Source organism: Macrobrachium nipponense, chromosome 24 (genome assembly GCF_015104395.2).
Source record: "Macrobrachium nipponense isolate FS-2020 chromosome 24, ASM1510439v2, whole genome shotgun sequence".
NCBI lineage: Eukaryota > Metazoa > Arthropoda > Malacostraca > Decapoda > Palaemonidae > Macrobrachium > Macrobrachium nipponense.
Window position 1 is genome coordinate 52,824,900 of NC_061091.1, and position 24,283 is coordinate 52,849,182.

The 24,283-nt window shown below is 39.5% G+C and overlaps 1 protein-coding gene across 4 annotated transcripts in view; it reads left to right on the forward strand.

The window, feature by feature from the left end:
- The window catches only part of LOC135205629 (AP-2 complex subunit alpha-like), a 205,260-nt gene that overhangs the window by 154,151 nt on the left and 26,826 nt on the right, over positions 1–24,283 (forward strand). For 3 of the 4 annotated variants that reach the window (XM_064236426.1, XM_064236424.1, XM_064236425.1), the window contains exons 14-18: positions 320–440; positions 6,340–6,460; positions 6,869–6,998; positions 9,190–9,328; positions 17,310–17,454. In XM_064236426.1, coding sequence (XP_064092496.1) covers positions 320–440; positions 6,340–6,460; positions 6,869–6,998; positions 9,190–9,328; positions 17,310–17,454 — 656 coding nt within the window. The remainder of the gene's footprint in view (positions 1–319; positions 441–6,339; positions 6,461–6,868; positions 6,999–9,189; positions 9,329–17,309; positions 17,455–24,283) is intronic. The other variant, XM_064236427.1, reaches the window with a different exon arrangement.

Consider the following 24,283-nt stretch of genomic DNA (forward strand, 5'->3'; position numbering starts at 1 on the left):
ATAGATTTCATCTTGTCCTTGTCACTCAGAGCCACCCTGTTGCCTTTTGGAACTAGTATTTTTATTATTAGAATAAAATTTAGTTCTGTTGATAGTTACACTTTAGTTTATATTCATAGGTCAAAGGCATTTAGTTATTCTAGTTTTTGCATAACTGTTTTTGTGTAGTTAATGGTATCACATAGTGTTTCTGGAGAAACTTGAATAAGTGTTTTGAACCCCCCCCCCACCCCCCCCCCACCCACACCCCCAGAAATTTCCATGTATTCTTCAGTTAATTTGTTGATTTTTTATACATTTGTCTTGCATTTTATGGTAGTTTGAGATGAAATCATCAAATGGAGCCATTTCACTTCCCCAGCTGAACAATTCCACTTCTGCGGATCTCTTGGGTCTCTCCACGCCTCCTGCTACTCAGAACAATACTCAAAGTAATACCGGTATGTGATTAAAGGAATGCTTCTTATTTTTTTGTTTTTGGTGATAAATAATGAAGATTGGAGAAAAGTCTAGTTATAAGTATGTTTTGGAGAAATTACTTATATCCAATTTATAATTTATGTAATTGTGTAATAAATTTACAATAATTGTCTTTTTAACAAGCTTTGTTCATTTGGTTTAAGTTAGACTAAGATAAAACTTTTAGAATTTTGCCGCATATGATTTTTGTATTATACAGTAAAACATCATATAAGCATTGAGCAAGTACAGCAGTTTGGTAAAAACTGCAGAATGTCAGGAAAACCTTAAAAGCAAAAAAATATTTGTTTGGTGAGAATCCATGAATCATCAATAGCCATATTCTGTGGAATGGCTCTTGCTGCACCTACTTGGAGATCTTGAAAGACAACTCTATTCTCCCAATGCTAAAGCACACCACATTCCATCGTCTTACGGCCGACGTATGAGGGACTTTTGTAGGGGTAGCATCTTGCAATTTGTTTAATGTGTTATTTGTTCTCATATATTCATTCCCTGTAGGATGTTTGTGTCATTAGTGCACCTCATGCATTACACTGTGGGTATTACTGAAGGTTCTTTGCAGCTTCCCTTGGGCCCATAGCTGCAGCCCCTTTTGTTCCTTTTACTGTACTTTCCACCCTCTCTTAACAATTGATTCATAGTGCAATTTCAAGGGTTTTCTCTTGTTACATCTTTCAAACCATTATACTGTCAATTTCCATTTCGGCACTGAATGGCCTGATAGGTACCAGCGCTTGGCACCTATGGCCTAAATTTTGTATTCTGTTCTCACTTCATTTATTCATTGTTACATTTTACTTTCATTTTCATTTATTCATTCAATTACCTCCGTTACCTTTTCCTTTTTCCCATTCTGTGTATCCTGTGATTTTTTCAAGCAAAGTGAGGAACCAACGCAGATTTCTGGTAATAGATTCATCCTCTTATTCCAAGATATTCCAGCTATTGTCAAATCCAATGTCAACAAGTACAGGTAGTGCTCGAGTTACGATAATTCGTTTTACGATAATCCGATGTTACGATGGGGTTAGCAATTAATACTAAAAAAAAAAAAAAAAAGTTGAAAATGCGTATTTTTAAATTTCGCGCACAGCGAGCGCTGGCAGCAGCGTACTACGCTGTACGATATGTTGGCCCGAGAGCGAGAGGCTGGCGTAGGTACAGCGGCAATGAGTTCGACCTCACTTGCGCTCGTTTTGAACCAAGAAACATTAGGTCGGTGTTCGTTTGTGATTTGAGAGTTTTTTTAAGTACCGAAAATTAAAACAAAAAAACTATGTCTGCCAAACAACCAAATAGGTGTCCTGCTGGTAGTGCAAAAAAGAAGAGGCAATCCATCACTTTGGAGCAGAAACTGAAAATAATAAACCAGCGTGAAGCGGGAAAGGCAGTCATGGTTATCGCACGTGACGAACGTTTATCGCAATCGACGGTATCCACCATCCTCAAGGACAAGAAACGCGTAATGGATGCTGTAAAGGCATCTGCTTCAGTTCATTCAACGGTTATATCAAAGAAGAGGATAGAGCCTTTGGAAGAAATGGAGCAATTATATGGTCACGTGGATGGAGGTGATCAAACATCCAAAAGCGTATGCCGCTCACCCTCTTAACCATTCAGACAAAGGCGCGCATGCTTTTTGAAGAGCTGAAGAAGAATTATGATGATAACCACAACAAAAGTTTTGCAGCAAGTGCTGGATGGTTTCGTCGTTTCAAGAACCGCCATAATTTTCAGTGTGAAAATTAGCGGTGAAGCAGCAAGCGCTGATGCCGACGGGGCCGCTAAATTTAAGGATGTTTTAAACGAGATCGTCGTTAATGAAGGCTACTTGCCAGAGCAAATCTTTAATGTTGACGAAACCGGACTTTATTGGAAACGTATGCCACAACGGTCCTACATCCACAAAGAAGCAACGGTGATGCCCGGGTTTAAGGCATACAAGGATCGATTGACTCTTCTGCTTGGGGGAAATGTGGCTGGGTATAAACTTAAGCCCTTTATGATTTATCACTCAGAAAATCCAAGGGCTTTAAAAAACATCGACAAGCAGACACTTCCTGTGCATTACCGTCATAATAAAAAAGCTTGGATGACTGCAATATTGTTCGAGGACTGGTTCGTTCATTGCTTCATTCCGGAAGTGAAAGATTATTGTAGAAAAAATAACATCCCCTTCAAAATTCTTCTGATTCTCGACAATGCTCCTGGCCACCCTCAGCACATCGGAGATAGTATTAACGAGAATGTAAAAGTTGTGTTTCTGCCACCAAACACAACTTCTCTCATACAACCCATGGATCAGGGTGCTGTGGCTACGTTCAAGGCGTATTATCTTCGGAACACGTTTGCGCAGGCTGTTCAGGCTACGGATAACGAGGAGAAAGATCTCAGAACTTTCTGGAAAGAATTTAGTGTTCTTAACTCCATTATGAACATTGGAAGGGCGTGGAAGGAGGTAAAGAAAGAGTGTATGAATGGGGTCTGGAAAAATCTGCTGAAAGTGTATGTGAACTCGTTTTAAAGGTTTCGATCAGAATGAAGAAGTGGAAATCAATAAAAAGATCTTGATACTTGGGAAAAGTTTAGATTTAGAAATTGACGAGGAAGATATCCAAGAACTTATAGATGTGCAAGATGTAGAGCTAACGGCAGAGGATTTAATTGCACTTGCAGAAGAGAAAAAAAAAGCAGAAGAGGAAGAAGAAATAAAAGAGCAGAGCGAACGTTTACGACTAAAAAACTGGCAGAGGCGTTGCTTTATTTGATCAAGGACTGAAACTTTTAAGTGAAATGGATGGGGACGAGGAAACGGTTTGCCACCAAAAGTTCAGAGGGCTCATCAAGACAGTGTTGATGGTTACCGATTAAATTTATGAAGAACGAAAAACAAAAAAAACGGCACTGTGCAAAACCTACAATGGATTTTTTCTTCAAGAGAACGACTCCAGTGCATTCCGCTTCCCCCAGCCCTACCCCCTCACTTGAGACTCGATCCTGTACGTCTCGGAACAGTTGTTTCCTCGAGACACCTGAACTTACAGAAGAAGAAATTTTATCTGAGGAAGAGCGAATTGATGATCCTGCTGCTTTATCATCATCCTCCTCTTCCGATCTTTAGTTATAGTAGCCATGAACAGCCTGACACCGATCACGTATGCCGACAACGGACCGAATCTTGGTGAGTACCCTTTACTCTACAGTCTGATCCTTGTTCTTATTATTAAGTTTCTTTTTATACTTAATTATCATAAGTCAATCTGCATTGAAACACCCGAACTAGCTGATATTAATAATTACTATACCTTATATGTATAGGTATACTGTGTAGTGTAGGCTAATCTTCCATATATGTGTATATAGCCTAGCCTATATGGTACTGATTAACTTAGTGTAGGCTAGGCTATATCCGAGATACGATTTTCTCAACTTACGATGGGTTTTTCGGAACCTAACCCCATCGTAAGTAGGAGAATACCTGTATATAGGCATTTAAGATCATTGTACCATTTAGATAGATATATCTTTCAATCAGCATATTCCTAATGCCACCATTGGAAAAATGCTCTTGCTGAAATCTAGAGCCAATTAGGGCTTCAGAATTGAAGCTTGTCAGACACTTAATATTTCAGATATATAAAATCCAAATTCCAAAACGAAGTTAAATGAAATGCTGATGACTATTTTAGTAAGGTATGGCCCTAGAAAGGTCATAAGATTTAGGACAAATGACAAGCCATAGTTTGATGATACATGTAGACAAGTTTACCATAACAGACCAAATTCAACATGAGGAGAGGAAATTGGTCGCATTAAAATTACACCATATTTGTTGTGGCTGTTAACAGAATTAGTGCAAACTTAGTAATGCTGTTCCTGTTAACAGGAAAAATGATTTTTAAGCCATTATGGAAGTACTATGTGGAATCTGAAGGATTGTTAGCTGATAGTCATATGCATATAGGAAGCAGTTAGGTACCTGCAGCGCCTGTTTAAATATGACATGCCATTTGCAAGAGAACCTTGATAAGTGTTTGCAGGTAGAGTAATTCAAATATTATAAATGAATAGAATTTACCATATGGCTGAAATTTCAATATTTACTTAAAGAATAAACTTACAGGAATTACTCAGTCTCATTATCATCATCTATCTTTGGGTCAGACTCATCTTCCCATTCTACAATCAAGCTTTTGAAGCCAAGCAATTGGCTAAGGATGTCCCGTTCCCTGATACTTTACATCTGGAACCTATTCTTACAAAATTTGCTTTTTGTTCTAGGGATGTTAAGAAAATTCTTGATAATCTTGATAGATGGGCTGGAGAAGATCCTGATGTGTCTTCCCATAGTTTTTTTTTAGAAAGGTTTTGTGTGTTGTCTCACAAGATTAGTAGGTTTTGTAGATTTTTAGATCGACATAGTACCTTTGATGATGAGTGCAAACTTAGTAATGCTGTGCCTGTTAACAAAATACTTATTTTTAAGCCATTGTGGAGGTATGTGAAATCTGAAAGATTATTGTTAGCCAACCATCAATATGCATATAGGAAACAGTTAGGTACCAGCAGTACCCTTTTAGGTTTATCATGCCATGTGCAAGAGAACCCTTATAAGGCTTTTGAGTGTTGAGTAATTCAAATAGATTTTGGTGTTGCTGGGAGTCGATGGATATGTTTTAGGTGTACATACTTCAAGATTTTCCTATGGGTAGGGAGCAGTGAGTTGCTGTTGATGGGATCTTTAGCAAACCAAGACCTATTGTGTCTGGAGTTTCACAAGTTAGTGTTCTTGTTCCCCTGCTATTTTTTTTTTTTTGTGTTCAAGTGATGTGATTAATTGCTTGGAAAACAAGAATGTTCGTTATGCAGATGACAACATTTGTGGCTGTAGTAAATGAAGCTGACTGTAGTCTCAGCCATGTCATGGAGTGGATTAGTGAACAGTGCACTGTAGTCAGTGGGGTTTGAGTCTGGACTCTGTAAAGTGTAGAAACTATTGATTAGCAGATCTTCCACTCTGTCCTCCCCTTTAAGTAGATGGAACTCTGCAGAAGTCCAACTGAGAAGTTTGTCAAGCAAGGCAATATTCACTGCATGTTGGTGCTGATGTTCAGCAAGGGCAACTTAATTTGGGGATCAGGAATAAATTGTGAATGTGAAAGATCTTTGTTAAAGTACAACTTATGAAAAATTGATGAACAAGAGACCATCTTTGAACAGTCAAGTCATATCTGCAAATATTAGGAAACAAGTATAACATCACAAACCACTATCTAAAGGAGATAAAATCTCTGGCAGAAGCAGACATCCACAATGTAGAACAGTATTCTAGTAAAAGAAGAATGAATGACCTAAAACAGATCCCTGATCCCCTTTTCCTGCCAAGGGCAACTTAATTGCAGAACAACAGCACCAATTTACAGTGAATGTTCCTAGGTGTCAAACTTCTCAGTTCCAGAGGTCCTTTATTCCTCACAAAACTTAGATTTATTTAAATTTTTATCTATTTTTGTGAATTTGTTAACTTTTTTCTTATTTTAAATTATCTCCTTTTTCTGTATGTATTTCCAATCAGTACCTTATGTTACTTCTTTCTAATGAACACCATATTCTTTGGAAGCTTGAATTATAAAGTCGGTAGTCCCTGTGGACTTGTTCCATATGAATAGGGTTCATCCTCTGAATAATAACAACTCTGATGCCTCTGTAATTATTTGTAGGTAAAATCAGGGACTTATTGTAAAAGGTACTTTTATAATAGAATATGTATAAAGTAATTTTGACATACATTTTTTTTAAGTACTTGTTTTGAACATTTTCTTGTTCAGTTAGTACAGAAATGTACATTGTCAACAGGTGTTTTGGTCGATGTTTTGGGAGACTTGTATGGGGGCAGCAGTAACACAAATACTCACAACGGAACTTCTTCATCATCCCCCTCTGTAACTTCATCTGGTGCAGTAGACAATATTAAAAAGTAAGGCTTTATCGTTTCTTTAATTGCAAAAATATTCTTTTTGTGAAAAACATCATTCATGTAAAATTGCTCTTCATAAAAATTAGAGTCAGAGAATACAATTGCATTTAGGTTACTGATAGTGTAAACAGCAGTAACTCTAAAATTTTGTAGTGTCCCTTGCTTGAAACGCTGTAAAGTGCATCGTCCCTTCATTCCCCAGCCTCATATTTCTCTGCCTTTTATTTCACATTGATTCCTTTTTTCCCCTTCCCTCCTTGCTGTCCAGTTTCATCAACTTACATATATATTATTATGGTGATGATGATGATGACCACACTTGAACAAAAACCAGGAGTTCAGGTTGACAAATCTGTGAATATTTTTTTGTTTACAAATGACATAAGGTGATATTTTGGTCTTTTTCAGATTCGTATGTAAAAATAATGGAGTTCTGTATGAGAATGATATAATTCAGATAGGCATCAAATCAGAATTCAGACAGAACCTTGGGAGGATAGGTGTCTTCTATGGCAACAAAACTTCCATGCCCTTACAGGTTTGTATGCAGTTTTGCAACTTATTTCAAAATTTTATTTACCCTTTAGTAAATTAAGAAAAGATTCTATTAATTTTACACGCACCCCCCGGTTACTGACAGGGGTTCTGTTCCTGGTGGCTTGACAGTAACCAAAATTTGTCTCTAACCGAAATTCAAAAAGTCTACAGGCGCCACAAGCCATATTATGGTGCCCTAGACTGGTTAATGATGTCTTAGACAGTGTCACGGCCAGATATTTTCCCCTAATATGTAATAACTTTTTAACGAAAATATGGAATTTCATTTACCTAATCGTTTAGTATGGTCTGCATGGTAGTTCTACAAATTTTTAATGTCAAATTCGATGAACTTAAAGGTAAATCTCAGCCTAGAATGAGAAAAAAACAAAAGTCGCCTTTTCCATATCACTGACGTTTCCACCATCTCATTAATCATATCTTCTACTTAGTTAAAAAAGCAAAAGAGAATGATAAAAGTATAGTTAATAATATAATCATTGCTTAAATGCTACGGCTATAAACAACTGAATGAAAGCAGTCTTTTTGCTATAACATCCAAACCAAATCTGATAAAGTTTCATTGCATTTCAGCCATCTTACGTTAGTAAATAATTACTGTAGTTTTGTTACAAGTGACATTAAGTAGAATAGGACTTATATTTTTTCATTATACATTTATTCGCTATGGTGAAAAGATTGACACGGAAATGTAGCACCGCTGAGTTTAAGCTGCATTTATAGCTGAAACTGAGAAAACAATGTTCATGCTGCTAATGACATTAAATTATCATGCATCAGTAACATGGATGAAACTCAACTGCAAATAATAGTGGAGAAAAATGTATTTTAATGAAATGCTGGGCATGAAAGAGGTTTTACTGTTGTTTTCACGCTGTTAAAAGATCAATATGTAAAGCTCGTATTATGATGAAATGGGGTAAAAATAGCTAAAGGAATTTGCTAATTTAAAAAAAAAAAATCATACTCTCGACACCATCTATTGACAAAAAAACTAAGTCTAGTTCACAAGAAGACTTATTTTCATATTTCGACTTTAAAACACTTCATATAATGAAACATAACCTTGTCCCATATAATAGTTTCTAGAGATTAATTTATGCTAAGTAGAATTAAGAAAATTGTTCTGAATTAAGTTAAATGCAGCAAAAAAAAAAAAAAAAATCTCCATCAGCTGATTTTTCCAAAACAAAACAAGATCACAATGGCACCATGAAAAATACAAATTAGTTACAAATTTGGTATTTCATAACAAGATGTGTTTGTTATATTTTGACTAAAACACTTCATATAACAAAACATAACCTTGTCCCATATAAATAGAGTTTCTAGAGATTAATATACACTAAATAAAAGCAAGAAAATCATTCTGAATCGAATGCTTCTATTTAGTGTAAATTGTTCTCTAGAAACTATTTATGTTTGGCAAATATAATATAAGACTGCATACAGTATTATTGGATACAGCAAAGTAAAGGATAACTTTAAAAGAGCCAAGAAAAAGATACATATATATATTCATTATGTTTGTATTTTGTGAGGCAGTCTCAGGACTTAAGCTCAGTCACTGATAACCAGACAATGGTGCCATAAACGCTACAGAGGGTAAAACTTTGAGTACAGTGGTCCCCCCGTATTCGCGGGGGATGCGTACCACACCCCCCTGTGAATAGTTAGAACCTGCGAATGTTTGGAACCCTTATAAAAATGCTAAAAGCAGCCTATTTTGTTAGTTAAAACTCAAGAAAAACCCACTAAAAATGTTCATACTTGGTTTTTTAATAGTTTTATTATCACAAAAAGTGCATTTTATGATGAAACTGATTAAAAACCAGGAATTTGTGGATATTTTTCATAGAAAAATACTGCGAATGTGCGAATTTTCTGCGAATAATGCGGGGAAACTTTCCCGAGAGAAATCTGCGAATGTGTGAGGCCACGAATCTGTAGAACATGAATAAGGGGGGTCCACTGTATATTGAACAAGCCCCATAAAACCGATACCAACAGTAACCGGGGGCTGCCTGTATTCAGTTTGTATAACAATGAGAAGTCCTATAATGTTCTTGCCAAAGATTTAGTTGCATTAATAAAATATTTTGTTAAGCATACTTATAAAATATTATCATTTATTCATTTGATATGAAGAATAAAACTTATCTACTGATTAGGGTTTTGCACCGAGTGTTTCCATGGGACCTGGACAACAAGGGAAAGTTTCGGTACAAGTTAAACCAGTTGAGCCTACTATTGATGCTGGAGCGCAAGTTCAGCAACTTGTTAACTGTGAATGTGTTGAAGACTTTAGTGGTAAGGAATACTTGGTTTTAATGTAGTATTTAAGAAAGTTGACTGATAAAAAAAAAAAAAAAAAAAAATCTAGTGAGTAATATAAGTATTGCCTTACCATTCAGAGCCTGGCCTTCCTAGATAAGAGGGTAAGTAATGTAAATATATTTTGAGTAGCCATTTACTTGGCATTGTTGGGACCAAAGTTAACTCTGTAAGGTCTGTGTATATACCAGGGTAGTTAAAAGTAGAAATGCTCAATTTTATTAATGTTTTGTGATGAAGTAACTTGAAAATATAGAATGCAAAAAATTAGGTTAGTGTTACAGACATGCTTTAGAGGGGGCAACCTCATGGTTTCAATAGATCTGGAGGACATACTTTCAAATACCTGTCCATCAGAACTCAAAAATACTGCCACTCTTTGTGGGGTAGTGCTGTCTACCACTTAAAAGCACCTTGCTTTTATTTAGAGACAGCTTCAATGTTGTACATATGGGCATTCTTGCCGTTACCATAATGTTTGAAGTACCGTATATACTCGAGTAACGTGCGATCTCGCATATCATGCGAACCCAAAATTTTCACCAATAAACAGTGGTTTTGTCATGTATCTCATGTATCATGCGAGTTCCTTTTCCGAGGTCAGTTCATAAGGTGGGTGGTTTAGCGTGCTAATGGCCAAGTCGTTCAGATGTGTGCTGCTGCTAGTGAAGTTACGGTAATTTTCTTACTAATCTCGAGAATTGAATAGAAGATCTCAAGATTAAAAAAGAATACCAAGATAATAAAATAATTGTAAAAATAACATGCCTTGGAGTCGTCTCTCTCTCTCTCTCTCTCTCAGAAATAAATACTGTAATTTGAGTCTTTCACCAACGGATATCAGTAAATGTGTAGACATTGTGTGCGTGTTTAAAAAAGTGTAGTACACACACATTCCGATGTTTCGGTTTTTGGAATTTTTCAATTTCGGAAATGTGAGGTCAGATGCATAATCAAACAAACATCACTACTGCAGGAAAAAAATTTTTCCCTTTATGTTTTTCATTATTGTTATTTATTAATTACTGTTTATTTAAATAAATATTAATATAATACTGTTACATGAATGTGAGATAATTAAGATCACCTATAATAAAATAGTGGGACAATTAATATCATATGTTCACTAATAGCTATTATTTTCAAAACAAACATTCCGTAAAACACAAAAAATGTATGTACATAACAATCAAAATCTAATGTTTTGCAGTTCAACTTGTGAATTTCAACAATAAGTATGACTATATAATATATTTCACCATATTGATCTTGCAGTTGAAGAGTCGTAAAATTTTGAGGATGGTCCGGGAAAAGGATTTGTACTTTGTGATTACGTATCGCTACAACAACATGCGGTATTTTCATACCACTATATTGATGACGCATCGCTACGACACACTGGTATTTTTCATACCACTATACATTAAAGTTAAAATGATCATATTATATTATTGTTTTCACGAAGAAATAATTATATAAAGAAAATTATCGAGTAATTTTTGCCGTCAGCAGTCAGAAAATCACGAACATGGTAACGTTCAAACCTATTGTCATCCACGGCATATGTCTATAAATAGAACAGAAGCAGAGGGCAGTCATTGGATAACAGATCTCCATGGCTACCAACCAGCCAATCAGGTGTTAGTTATACTACTCTGTGAATTTCTTAGAATGAACGTTTACACGTAACACACGGGAAGCTAACGATGATGTGTGTGCTTTGCATACAGTACGTAGTTTTTGTTTTTATTAGTGTATTTTACTGATTACATGAATATTCCTCTCTCTCTCTCTCTCTCTCTCTCTCATCTCTCTCTCTCTCTCTCGTCATCTCTCTCTCTCTCCTCTCTCTCTCTCTCTCCTCTCTCTCTCTCAGGAAAGATACTGTCAATTCAATTTATCAGTATCTTCCTGATAGACAAAGTAAATATTTAGGACTCCAAAGCTTGGCATATGTCAATTATTTTATTATCTTGGGATTTTTGGTTAATCTTGGGATTTTCCATGGTCACTCTTGGGATTAGTAAGAAAAATGCGATTATTTGAGTAGCGCTCACCCAAATGAATTGGGGTAAGCCTAGCACGCCAAACAATAGTATTTACAAAATGAGCGGAGCTCTCTGGCTGGGCTGGGTGGTGGCCACCCACGCGTTTGATCGCATATCTGCCAAATTTATAACAACAACAGAGATAAAACCAATTCTCCCATTACAGATATCAAATATTATCTTTTCCGTTGCGCAGAATTCTAAATAAATTACGTAGGTTCACGATTGATAAAGTTTTTTTATGCAATAACAAGAAACGGAGTCAGATATTCTATCAACAGGGCATCTCATTTTGGTGCTGTTGCGAATATTTCAACCAGTTCCACGTGCGTTTAAATCCATACTGACTGTACAGTCTGGAGGCATTTCTCCCTTCTACACATATCTTGATTTCTTAATATCGTAGGTATAGAATAAATTGGTGAGCAAGGAAATATGAAATAAAGCATAACATTAAGTTTGACGAGTGAGAAAATAAACAAATCGTATACAGACAGACTCTGTCTCTCTCTCTCTCTCTCTCTCTCTCTCTCTCTCTCTCTCTCTCTCTCTCTGAGAAAATAATAGATAGGAAACAATGACTGAATATTGCTTGAATGCGATATGGCAAAGTTTTGGCCTGACTGAAGAGTGGAGTGACTTTGAAACCAACTTACAAGTTATTCGTGGTCATCTCACAGCCATAGAGAGACATCAACTTCACAGCCGAGAAAGGGCAATCGTATACGAAATAAATAGGTATGGAAAATGCGAAATGCGGGCCTATGTTGTCTCATAAAAAAAGCTCTCGCTCGGACAGCTGTAAGATTTAGGAGAGAGAGAGAGAGAGAGAGAGATATATAATCTTATAATTATAGCCTCGGGGTTTGTCTCAAGGACATTCAAAGGTCTGTCACACACGGGCAGTTGTTTTTGTAAAATTAGCATAAGGGCAGATCTTTAAAAGCCACGCCAGAGAGCTCGCCACGGTGACAAGACTATACCTTCCATATGAATTGACGATGTCCTATACGAAGATGCAGGAGATGAAAATGATCAAAGATCTGGAAGATGACAAATATGATGACTGCCTTGATGGCAAAGAATTCAGAGCAGTATTTGATGATACGGACACGGAGAGCGACTTTGGAGGATTTTAGTTTATTAATTTTATGCAATTTTTTTTACTTTAATAAATTTTCACTTACCTGCGTATCCTAAAAGGAAAATAATAGTTCAAGTAACAAATGTTTCTTTTACTGAGTAAAACAAAAAGTAAAAAATCCTTCGGTGTTGTGCCTTAACTGATTTGGAAATTATAGATGGTTAGTCTAGAACAGTTAAACATGTTGTATAAACCAAAATAATGCAAATGGCGCACGATTGCTCTTTTGTATTTTAAAATACAATAGTAATATGAGAATGCATACAATATTATTGGATATAGTGAAGTACAAGTAAAACATAATTTTTTAAAAGATCTACTGTTTTCCTCCAGTAGTAACTATCGCGATCTGCTGATTTGGGAAAGCATAGACGGTACGCTAATTTTATACCGCGTGTATGATGCGACCCCTTTAAAATTAGCTTCAAAATTAGGTTTCAAAAGTCGCATAATATGCGAGTATATACGGTAGTCCTATTTTATTGTTTTTACTCCTCAATGCTGAAAATGTAAATACAGCAGCTCACCGAGATAGTGGATCAAAGCATCCGAGCTGACCCTGCTATAAAAGAAACTCTTGATTTGTTCATACACGGAACAAACTTTCGGTCTTAACAAAAGGGTATAATCTTCTTGCACCAGCTGGAAACCAGTTCAAAACAATTAAAGATTGTAAAGTAAGAAATTTGTGGCATCTGACAACTCATGTGTATATGAGGTGGAAGCTGGTCACTGACCAGTCATAGAGCCCCGTGACGCATCAGTCTTTCTTTGACCGCTATTTTGAGTAGTTAGTTTGTGCTCTCCTTCCCAAGTCGATTACTTTGTTTGTCCATGATCTCTTTGTTTGCGTGGTTACCATGTTTGATTATGGTGGAGTCCTTCAACTCTTTTAGGCCTCATCAACGCAAGATGGCGGTTGGTTGGACGTCTCTAGGCCTACGGGGTGCCCCCTCATTGGCTGGCCTACTCTCACATTTCTTGGCTGCTTGTACCACTCCTCAGGCCCCCTCAACAGTCTCCCCACCTCCAGGCCTACACTACTTTGGATCTCATGTGCTGCCTCCTAGTGGGACGCTTTTGTCAACATAGACACTTACTGGGTCGCCCTTTATCGCTCCACCAGTGAGGCCATCGACCAGCGCTGCTATTCAGGATGTCGTGATATCACATCCTCTTAGCCTATGACGTCATCTGTGCTGGCGTGCTTGCCTCCCACTGTTATGACATCATTTCCATCTTCACCTATGATGTCATCACAGCCTCTCGTTGTGTCATCGGAGACATTGTGTCAAGCTATGGTTAAGAGGCTGGACTGGTATCCTGCTCTCTCTGGCAAGAAGTGTTGGAGTGATTTTTCCTCACCTCCTTCTACCATGAGACGTCATAGAGGGAATAAGCACTCTCCTCCTCATCGCCCTTGAGTCAAACGGAGAATTCTGGACTTTAAGGTGTCATCTGCGATTGAGAGGAGTGCTTCGCCGACTTCTCTTTATGGATGTCTCCCTTATACATATATGTATGTGGCAATGAAAGTAATAGCCCATCTCAACCATCTCAGTCTCCTGTACCTGTTCCAGTCGTCGTAAATATGATAAGGCTCCAATTAAGAGGTTGAAGGTACTTTTTTTTTTTTTTTTTTTTTTTTTTTTTTTAACGACAGTGTTTCCTGCACCTTCTAAGGATTCGTCTCTACAAACTTGTGGTTGACAGTCGTGAACATGAGGCGACTCTGGGCATGTACATGTTTCTCATTCACCTTCCAAAAACCGTGACCTTAGGGGTCAGTCTCCTTTAGGACATTTGCTTCAGTGTCGTTCTCTGTCTTGAGAACGTGCTTGTGTGTCGTCACAAGGCTGTATACTTGACTCGTCCTGCGAACATGTACATGGTTTGGCTCGAGACCATGTACGGGTTCCTTCACTGGATAGAGTTCCGGAGTCCTCTATTTCAGGATCTTCAGTAGTTAGGGACCCCACTCCAACCAGTGGGAGGCATGATGCCTGGCTTCCTAGGGAAGCCTCTACAGTCCCATTAGGGATGGATGAGTATCCTTCCAAGCTGCCTTCTTCTCGTCGTCGGTCTCCTTTGCCAGAACCAGAGGAGGGAGAGAGCCAGGAGTTTGTCTTCTTTCTCAGGTTATTGATTTCAATAATTTTAGGTGTAGAATGCGGACTCAGACTTCTATGACCCATATGGGCATAGAGGCTTTGCTAGGTCCAGGGGAAGATACTAAGGCCTTGTTTGAGCTCCCGTCAGGACATGATCAGTTGATCTTGCAGTGTGTTAACGCCTTGGTTTTGGACCGGGATGACTCACTGCCTTCCAATAGGTCCTCGAAGTTCCTTCCTTCCTCCTCTTGTGGGGCATAGTAAGTATTATTTCACCAATGTGGTTCAGCTGATGCCCCATCAACTTAATTTGGACAAATGTTTTAAGCCTGGTATGACCCTGGATCAGGTTAGATCTGAAGGACCATCATTTTTTTTGCAAGAGGCCTTGGCTATGGAGCCTGCTGCTTCTACCATCGTCCAGACTGTGTCCTGGTTGGACTTGTGGTCCAATGCGGTAGCCAGGATAGTGTTGGATTGCGCTGAGGGAGGTTCAGTTAGTTTTTCCTGCTTTGTCAGGCTATTGCAGTCTGGGGGCTGTTGTTCCTGGACCTTCTGTCTCTTCTGTCAGTTTCCGAGAGAAATTCCCCCTTGGCAACAGCTCCTTTGCCAACCTCATGTGGAAAGATTAGTAGAGTCCCTGTCTCTTCATGGCTGGAGACTATCAGGTATCTCCTCTGAGTGAGATGTTTTTCTTGAAAGGCTGGGGGCAAGATGTCTGGCTAACTCCGGAAATCTTCATCAACATTGTACCAGAGGAAATGGGTAGTCTACTGTGATTGGTGTCATCGATGGGGTTTCTCTCCACACAGAGCTTCTGTTCAGCGGATAGCGGATTTTTTTTAATCTTCCTAAGGGTTGAGAAAGGTCTTTCTGTTTTGGCTATCAGAGGCTACAGAGAGGCCTTGGGCTTGGTTTTGCACCTGAAAGGCATGGACATCTCTTCATCTGGGGAAATCTCCTTGTTGTTCAGGAGTTTCAAATAGTCCTGTTCACTAGAGAACTCAAGCCTTCTGCATGAGATCTTTCTCTTGTCCTGAAAAGTCTCATTCGAGCTCCATTCGAGCCCCTACGTTGGTCATCAGACAGGGATCTGACTCCAAAGATAGTTTTCCTGTTAGCCTTGGCTTCTTCAAAAAAGGTTGGGGAGCTTCATGCCCTAAGTTATGATGTTAAACACACCAGGGGTGTATTTAATATCATAACTAAGACCCAAAATTCCTCGGTGCATGATGACAGATTTGCCTCATTTTCTATTCTCTCACTTGATGACTTTCTGGACAACAATCTACAGGAGATCTTGCTTTGTCCCGTCAAGGTTCCATAGACTTCTGTTAGCATGGGCCAGTCCAGAAGGGAAGTGTCCAAGAACACGATTTCATTCTGCTTATGTGAGACAATTTAACAGGCTTACTCCTCACATACTAGTTTTGTCACTGAGTCTGTGCAGGCTTGACATCAGAGGTATAATTTTCCTCTCTGGCATTTAAGAAGAACTTGTTTGTTCATTGAATTTTGAGTGCTGGTTCTTGGCTACGTCAATCCACGTTCACTTCCTTTTACTTAAAGGGTGTTGCCCACCCCACAGGTCCTTGGACACTTTTTTTGTTCGGTCCAGTGGTGGCTACACAACAAGTTGTTTAACTCGCCTAGTGTCCCTGGCAGGACAGCTGGCATCTTTCTTTCTCTTTTTTCCTTACTTCTTCCTACTGGCAGATTGAAGATTAGACCATCATATGCTGGAACTGGTCTAATACTGGTGAGTATGGTGGTCATGCTGGTGGTGGTTTTCTCAATTCGGTAGCAAGTACTCTTCTCTCTGGCAAGGGGAGCTAGAAGTGGTAATAAACTCCTGTGGCCTGGATGGTTTGTTGCTTGAACTGGCAGAGTTGTCTCTATCTTCCTGGAATACAATGAATCTGGTTATGTATCATTGTGTTTCAACCTAGACAGCTGACTTTTTAGGTATGCGATTATCTATTCTCTCACGGGCTTGGACCCCCTTCTATAGAACTCGTTCTTCTAGGAAGGGTGGTCAGGTGGGTTAAACTCCCAGTCGGTATAGGATACTTGTACCTCCCTCCAAGTATAAGTATCCTATTTTAATCTTTGATTGAAAAAGTGACCCTATCATACCATGTTTTGAGCTAAGCAGTATAAAAAAAAGCAATGTTCAAATCACACAGATTACGAATTATGCTAATGCATAGAAGGGATCATTATTTAAATAACCCTAAGGAAAATGGTGCTAGCTATGAATTCACTAAATTGTTGACATTTATAACATTAGGAATAAATAAAAAGTTTACACTACTAGACAATATTATGTTGAGAATGAGATTCTGGGAGATACAAAAAGAATCATAGCATCAGCTCCTCCTCCTCCTCCTCCTCCTCCATTGAAAATAAAAAATTTTATTTTTAAAAAATTATTTGCTTTGTAATAGATTTCAATCTGATTGTTGTTATAATTGTAGGGCTGTAAACCTATAGGACTGTACGTAAATGCTTTGTAGCAGGAGCATCTGTACATTTTATTTTTCATATCAAACACCAGACAGAAAATAAAGACTTAGTTTTTATTTTGGTTATTTTCTTATATGTTTACCAAAATCAAATCTTCTACCTAGTTTTAAACAAATTTTATTTTTCAGGGCTACCCGACTTGACCGTTGGTTTTACTTATGGCAATGTTCCTCAAAGATTAATTTTACGTCTGCCGCTCTCTTGTAACAAATTCTTTGAACCAACGGATATGAACGGAGAATCTTTCTTTGCAAGATGGAAAAACTTGAGTCAGTAAGTATCCTAAAACATTTCAGTTAGTTATTACCAGCAGAACAAAGTTTTCATTGCTTTCTTGTGGGTGCTACTTTAAAACAATCCCCACATTGCAAATACATCCCTTTATCACAAAACTCATCATCATAAAATAGCCTTTAACAATGTAGGATGCTTGCAGGTGTATGAAACTAGATTTCCATATAGGATAGTTCCACCTTGCATGCCACACCGACTCCCTAATACCTAATGTCCTTATGGATGCAGCCCCTCTCTCTAGGTTTTTTCATTGTCCTGTCTCCAGTTTATTTTCAAAATCAAAGCTGCTATTAGTCTTGTTGCTGGTGTTGATTGTGGCCTTTGTGTTTCCTAGGGGTACTCAGTATGTTGCTGGTATTCATTTTAGTGATTTTTATTACACTAAAAACTCTTGTGATGTGATAAGTGACAATCTGTTAAGCAACAAAGACTATTATAACCGACACTTGAATATTTTCTGGCTAAGTAACAGTCTTTGAGGTAAGGTTCACATAGTAGAAAGTGGTAATAATAATATAGAAGATTCACCTAAGTCTGTTAAGTTTACACATAAGTCTGTTAAGTTGAGGTGGATACAAAAGTGTATTAAATGTATGTATGTGTATATTTACTTGTTTTGGAGATGCTGCTTCATCATCATATTTGCTGTAGTATGTGAAGCTGTTAATTTAGGGCCTTTTGTCAGTTGATTTGTAACCTTTATAGTTTTGCTTAATGAATATTTGCTGCCTGGGAGTTGGGCACCCAGCCTTGTCTGTTTTTTCAGGAAGATTCCTGCTAACCAAAAATCAGCTGCTAACCAAAAATCAGCAATAACGGTACTAGTAACCTGCTTAACCCTCTTACGCCGATTGGACGTATTAAACGTCGAGTCAAAATGTCTCCCGTATGGCGATTGGACGTATTATACGTAGACTCAAAAAAGTTTTTTTAAAAATTCGCGGAAAAATACTTATAGGCCTACCAGCCGAAAACTTTTGAATCGCGCCTTGGGGGATGCTGGGAGTTCACAGATCAAAGCGTTGTTTTGTTTACAATCGTTACGCAGGTGCACAAGCGCAAATTTCTTTCTTATCGCACTAAAAAGTATCAGTGACACATCTCAAAAATTATTTTGTTACTTTGACATAATTTTTGCACCATTTTAAATTATCCGTTACATGAAGTATTATATATGAATATGTGCGCAATTTCATGTAGAATACAACAAAAAAATACTCATGATTGTAGCTTTTATCATTTTTTAAATATTTTTATATAAATAACGATAAGTGCCAAAATTTCAACCTTCGGTCAACTATGACTCTACCGAAATGGTCAAAAAACGCAATTGTAAGCTAAAACTCTTATATTCTAGTATTCAATCATTTGCCTTCATTTTGCAACAAATTGGATGTCTCTAGCACAATATTTCGATTTATGGTGAATTTATGAAAAAACATTTTCCTTATGTCCGCGCAAAACTCTTCCATTAAGTTTTTTTCGTGCAATTGTCCTAATGTTTGCGCCATTTTAAATTTGCCGTTACATAAAGTTTTATATATGGAAATATGCGCAATTTCATGCACAATCCATGGTTGTACCTTTTATCAGTTTTGAAATATTTTCATATAAATAACGATAAGTGCAAAAATTTCAACCTTTGGTCAACTTTGACTCTACTGAAATGGTCGAAAAATGCAATTGTAAGCTAAAAATCTTATATTTTAGTAATATTCAATCATTTACCTTCATTTTGCAACGAATTGGAAGTCTCTAGCACAATATTTCGATTTATGGTGAAATTATGGAAAAAAAAAAAAAAAAAAATTTTCCTTACGTCTGCGCGGTAACTCTTTCGAAAAAAAATCAGACCTTTTTTCGTGCGATTGTCGAAATGTTTGCACCATTTAAAATTAGCCGTTACATAAAGTTTTATATATGAAAATGTGCAAAATTTTATGTAGAATACAACAAAAAATGACTGAAGGTTGTAGCTTTTCTCTTTTTCGAAATATTTGCATATAAATCACGATAAATAGAAAAAAACCACGTTCGGTCAACTTTGACTCTACTGAAATAGTCGAAAAACGCAATTGTAAGCTAAAACTCTTACAATCTAGTAATATACAGTCATTTATCTTCATTTTGAAATAAATTTGAAGTGTCTAGCACAATATTTAGATTTATGATGAATTTTTAAAAAAACTTTCTTTCCCTCCGCGCGCCGATTCGCGGCCGCAAATCTCCGAAATGCGTACGTTGCATTCTCCTAATATTTGCTCCTTTTCATATTAGGCGTTTTATAGAGTTTCATATATGAAAATGTGCGCAAATTCATGAAGAATACAAACAAAAATATTTGAAGGTTGTAGCTTTTCTCATTTTTTGCAATATTTGCATATAAAAAATATATATATAAAAATTTTGACATTCGGTCAAATTAACTCGTCCGAAATGGCGGAAAACTGCAATTCTAAGCTAAAACTCTTACAGTATCGTAATATTCAAACATTTGTCTTCGTTTTGAAATAAATTGGAAGTCTCTAGAACAATATTTAGATTTATGGTGAATTTTTGAAGAAAAAAAAAATTTACGTCTGCGCGTTACGAATTCATGCATCATTTTGTGATAATATTTTTTCTGTGTTGCTTTGATCGTTTTACAATTTGTTATATATCAAAATGATTGCAATTTAGTGTACAACACACCGAAAAAAAGTAACTCGTTAACTTTAACCGTTTTTCGCACAGCTTGATTTGAATACAATTATGTATGAATTTTTTTTTGTCGCTACCATATATCGCATTATTTATATATGGTAATGATTTTTTTTTTCATTTCTGATGGTTGCATACTAAACTTCAGGCAATAACAAAAAAAAGAGCCAAAAATGAGCTCTTAATCTTGAAAACTAAGCACGCCATGATTTTTTGAAAAAATTATTTTTTTCGCTTCCGCTCTCACTCCAAACCCGCCTCGGCATACGGGAGACGTTTTGGTTTTTAGGGCTTAGGCGTAAGAGGGTTAACAGGACCAATAACCGGATATTGGTGCCATTAACCAAAGATCAGTGCTGCTGTTAACTGGAGATCAACACCAAAAAACCAGTTAACAGCGTCGCTAGTTGAGTGCTGTAAAAAAAACTGGATAGCCATTAACCGGTGGCTGCCTGTATTGTGTGACGATTTTCCTCTATAGGATGGTTGGCTTTGCAGTTTGCCTTTAAGTTTTTGTACAAAGTTTGTTCTTATAAATTGACTTTTTTGGTGTTTTCAAGGCCCAGTAGGACTTCTTTCCTTTCTGTCTTTGAGCTTACCTTCCAGTAGGGATAGACTTCCTTCATCTGTTCAGTCTCTTGGTTAATGCTTACACCCTTCATGATGGATACAGGGTTTCTAGTTGCCACTTTGATTAGCTTTCCCTCTCAAGCCCATTCCATGTAGCTATCTTCTGCTACTCTCACATCAGCTGTTGGGATCTGTTTCCCCTTGTCAGCAACTGCCTTAGTTGCTGTCCTGGTCATCCTTTCATTGATTTGCCTTTCAGTCACATTGTTATGCACTGGCACACTCCAGAACAGTCCTCATTGGCTTTTGGAAGTACTGTGCTCTTTCATCATAACAGTAACTTGCTGCCATGTTACCATGTGTTTTTTTTATTTTGATTTCACAGAGAGCTGAGCTGAGGGTAGTCAATCTTGGCCCTCCACATAGTAGCCTGGCTTTTAGGAAATTGAGAATAGGGAGGCCAGCAGCGCAGAACTATGGGTTCTGAAGGTCTTCTGCTTAGGTTGTCTCATCTTTTCTTGATGCAGGTTCCCCTTAGTAGCTGCATCCATTATTTTGGAATCTCTTTTTGGTCATCCTAGCAAAGAGATGGATGGAACCAGTTTTATTTTTCTGGCACAGTCATTTCTTCATCCAGTGCATATGTTGCTTCCATAGTCCAATAGCAACACTTGAAATATCTCCAGTGCTTTTTTCATTCTTGAGAAGGAATAAACAAAACTAAAATACCAGTAATTTTTTTCATTCTTAAGCCAGATAGCTGTTTTAATATTCCATGGTTGTTAAGATTCACAATGGAATTACATTCTAGAATATACCAGAGCTAAGAAAAAAAAAGAGAGAAAAAGAAAACTGAAGAATCAAAAATGACATTTTAAAAATTTGAACTTATGACACGTTATACAAACCCTCGGTCCTTTACATAAGGAATTACTACTATTCAGCGCCACCTGGACCAGTCGTAAGATTTACTAACAAGGTAGTTCGGCAGTAACTGTTTGTCTGATGGTTGGGAGTCCTGCCCGATTGGAGGTAAACATACCACTTTGCTTTTGACTGCCGTCGGGTGAAGACGTGCTCGCCTCTCTCCCCGCTTCTGTCTTGAGATTGTATCTAAGTTGCTTGCTTTTGTACCTATTTCTATAGAATACTAGTGTGAATAAGTTTGTAATTACTCTGTTATTATTTTTGTTTCATTATTTGTGGTACGGAAGAGGAAGAAGCCGCGTAGAGCCGCCAAGGTGTCGTCGGAAAGCTCTCCCTCGACTCCTCTGGTGACCGACATGTTATCTTCTTTTCTCCCTTCTTGTCAGCTCCCACTTATGGCTCACCACTTTGGGGGATGTGTCCTCTCTGCTTCTTCACTTGATTTGTCGAGTGCAGAGGGAGGAGGGTGACACCCCGACCTGGAGTTGTACTCGGGGCTTCGGTCCGCTCAGGGTGGGATCATTCCCCCTCTGAGCGAACAGGACCCCCCCTCCCCCTTAACCCGACCGTTGCTCCCTCAGGTGTGTCTGCCTCTTTGGGTGGAGATCTTTTCAGGGGCTGTTTCACCACAGCACCTAGTGTACACTCGTCTGTCTTGCTCCGGCGGGACAGGTGGGTCTTCCGCTGGTCCTCCCGTTCCTTCGGGAACAGGGCCCGCCTCTCCTGCCTCAGGTAAGAAGATGACAGGGACCGTGGAGGTACCAGCTACCTCTGGTGACCCTGCTCCCGGCTCCAAAGGTTCCACCTCCGGACTAGGAACTGTCTTGGCCACTCGCTTGCAAGCGTCACAGAGTGTACAAGTCACCTACCGGTGATCATGCAGCCACGAACCAGACGACTGAGCATGCTCACCGTCAGGATCCAGGCACAGAGCGGAAGGATGACTTCGAGTGCCCAAAGAGCTTCCATTTGGATCGTCCTCCTGTATCTTTCACCGTACCTGCCTGTGGAAGTGCTACCGCCCGCAGGTCCTTCTGGAAAGGTGGAGTTGGGCCCTGTTGTCATTGCAACTGCCCTAGCTCCATCCTGGATAGGGGACAGGTCTGCCGTCCTGAGGAAGCTGGTAAAGAAGAAGTCCAGGAAGAAGAGGAAGGTGTTGTCGTCGTCTTCTGCCGCCTCTTCCTCTTCGACTTCCAAGGCCCCCCAGTCGAGAAAGAAGAAGGTGGCCTGGACCCCCTCAAGAAGTCTCGCTCAGAGACTTCTAAGGGTCTGTCCCGCTCCGGCGGGACAGGTGGTCCTTCCACTGGTCCTCCCGTTCCCGAAGGAACGGGGCCTGTCTCCTTCCTCAGGGAAGAAGAAGACAGGGACCGTGGAGCTGGTACCTCTGCTCCCGACTCCAGAGGTTCCACTTCCGGTCCGGGAACAGTCTCGGCCGCTTGCTGAGCGAGCATCACCGAGTGTACGGTCACCTACCGGTGATTGTGCAGCCAGGAACCAGATGACTGAGCATGCTCACCGTCAGGATCCAGGCACGGAGCGGAAGGTTGGTAGGAGTCGCTCAGGTGACTCTCACCAGACAGGCAATCACTCTAGCAGCGATCCCCCAGTTCCCAGGGTTGATGTGACAGCTCCACCAGACCGTCCACGTGTTGAGGCTCTGAAGAGGTGCCCCCTCCCCCCAGGTCACCAGGACCAGCCTCGGCTGCTTCTGGTACCGTGGCGTGTCATGAGGATGGTGCTCGCTCTCACCGCGTTAGTGGACACTACCAGTCACCCAACCGTCGCTCCCGCCAGGACCGGACAACGGCTCACTCGACTGGTAGCAGCCCCCCCTGACGCACAAGATTGATGCTACTGTCCTTGGTCCAGCGTTTCTCTGCATGGAGACCGCTGGTCCAGGCCTGCAGCTCGATCGCCACCATGGGTTGGCGATCACCTGCAGTCCTCCCAGCCTGCCAGTTCTGCTGGTAGGCAGGGCAGGAGCATCAGGTCTTCCTCACCTGTCCCTTCAATCTCCTCGGGCTACACCGGGAGGAGCGAGGCGAACAGGAGCCTGACTCTGTCCTTGGACTAAGCAGATCGTACACTCAACGGGTTGGAGGAGACCACGAGGGGTCTGGCAAGGTTCTTCCTCCTCAAGGAAGTGTGTCTTGGGAGGTGATCGGCCTGGACGGACCTGACGGTCCATCGCCTCAGGACACGGTCACCCCCAAGATACGGAGGTCCTTTGCAGAGGTCCTTTGCAGAGGTTGTTGCGCTGATTCGTCAGCGCAACAACCTCGGGGGAAGGATCAGTGGTTGCTCCCTCTGACCCTCCATCGAGGTTGGAGTCGTTCTGGGTTCCTGAGAAGAACCCAGAGCGACGGTGGGACTACCCCGGTCTTCCTTGGCCGATGGTGTGTTGTACTAGATGAACACCCTCGTCTCCGGACAGGAGGACTCACTCAGGTCCAGCAGGTCGGACATGCTGCTTCCCCCTCCTCGGCCTCGTGAGCGGCGCTTCTACGTGCCTTCGGTAGACCCATTGCCGACCAAGCAGGTTGATCCGGAGATAGCTCGTCTAACTCTGGGAGTGCCTCCTCTTCACCAGCTGTTTGAGAACCTCTGGGCC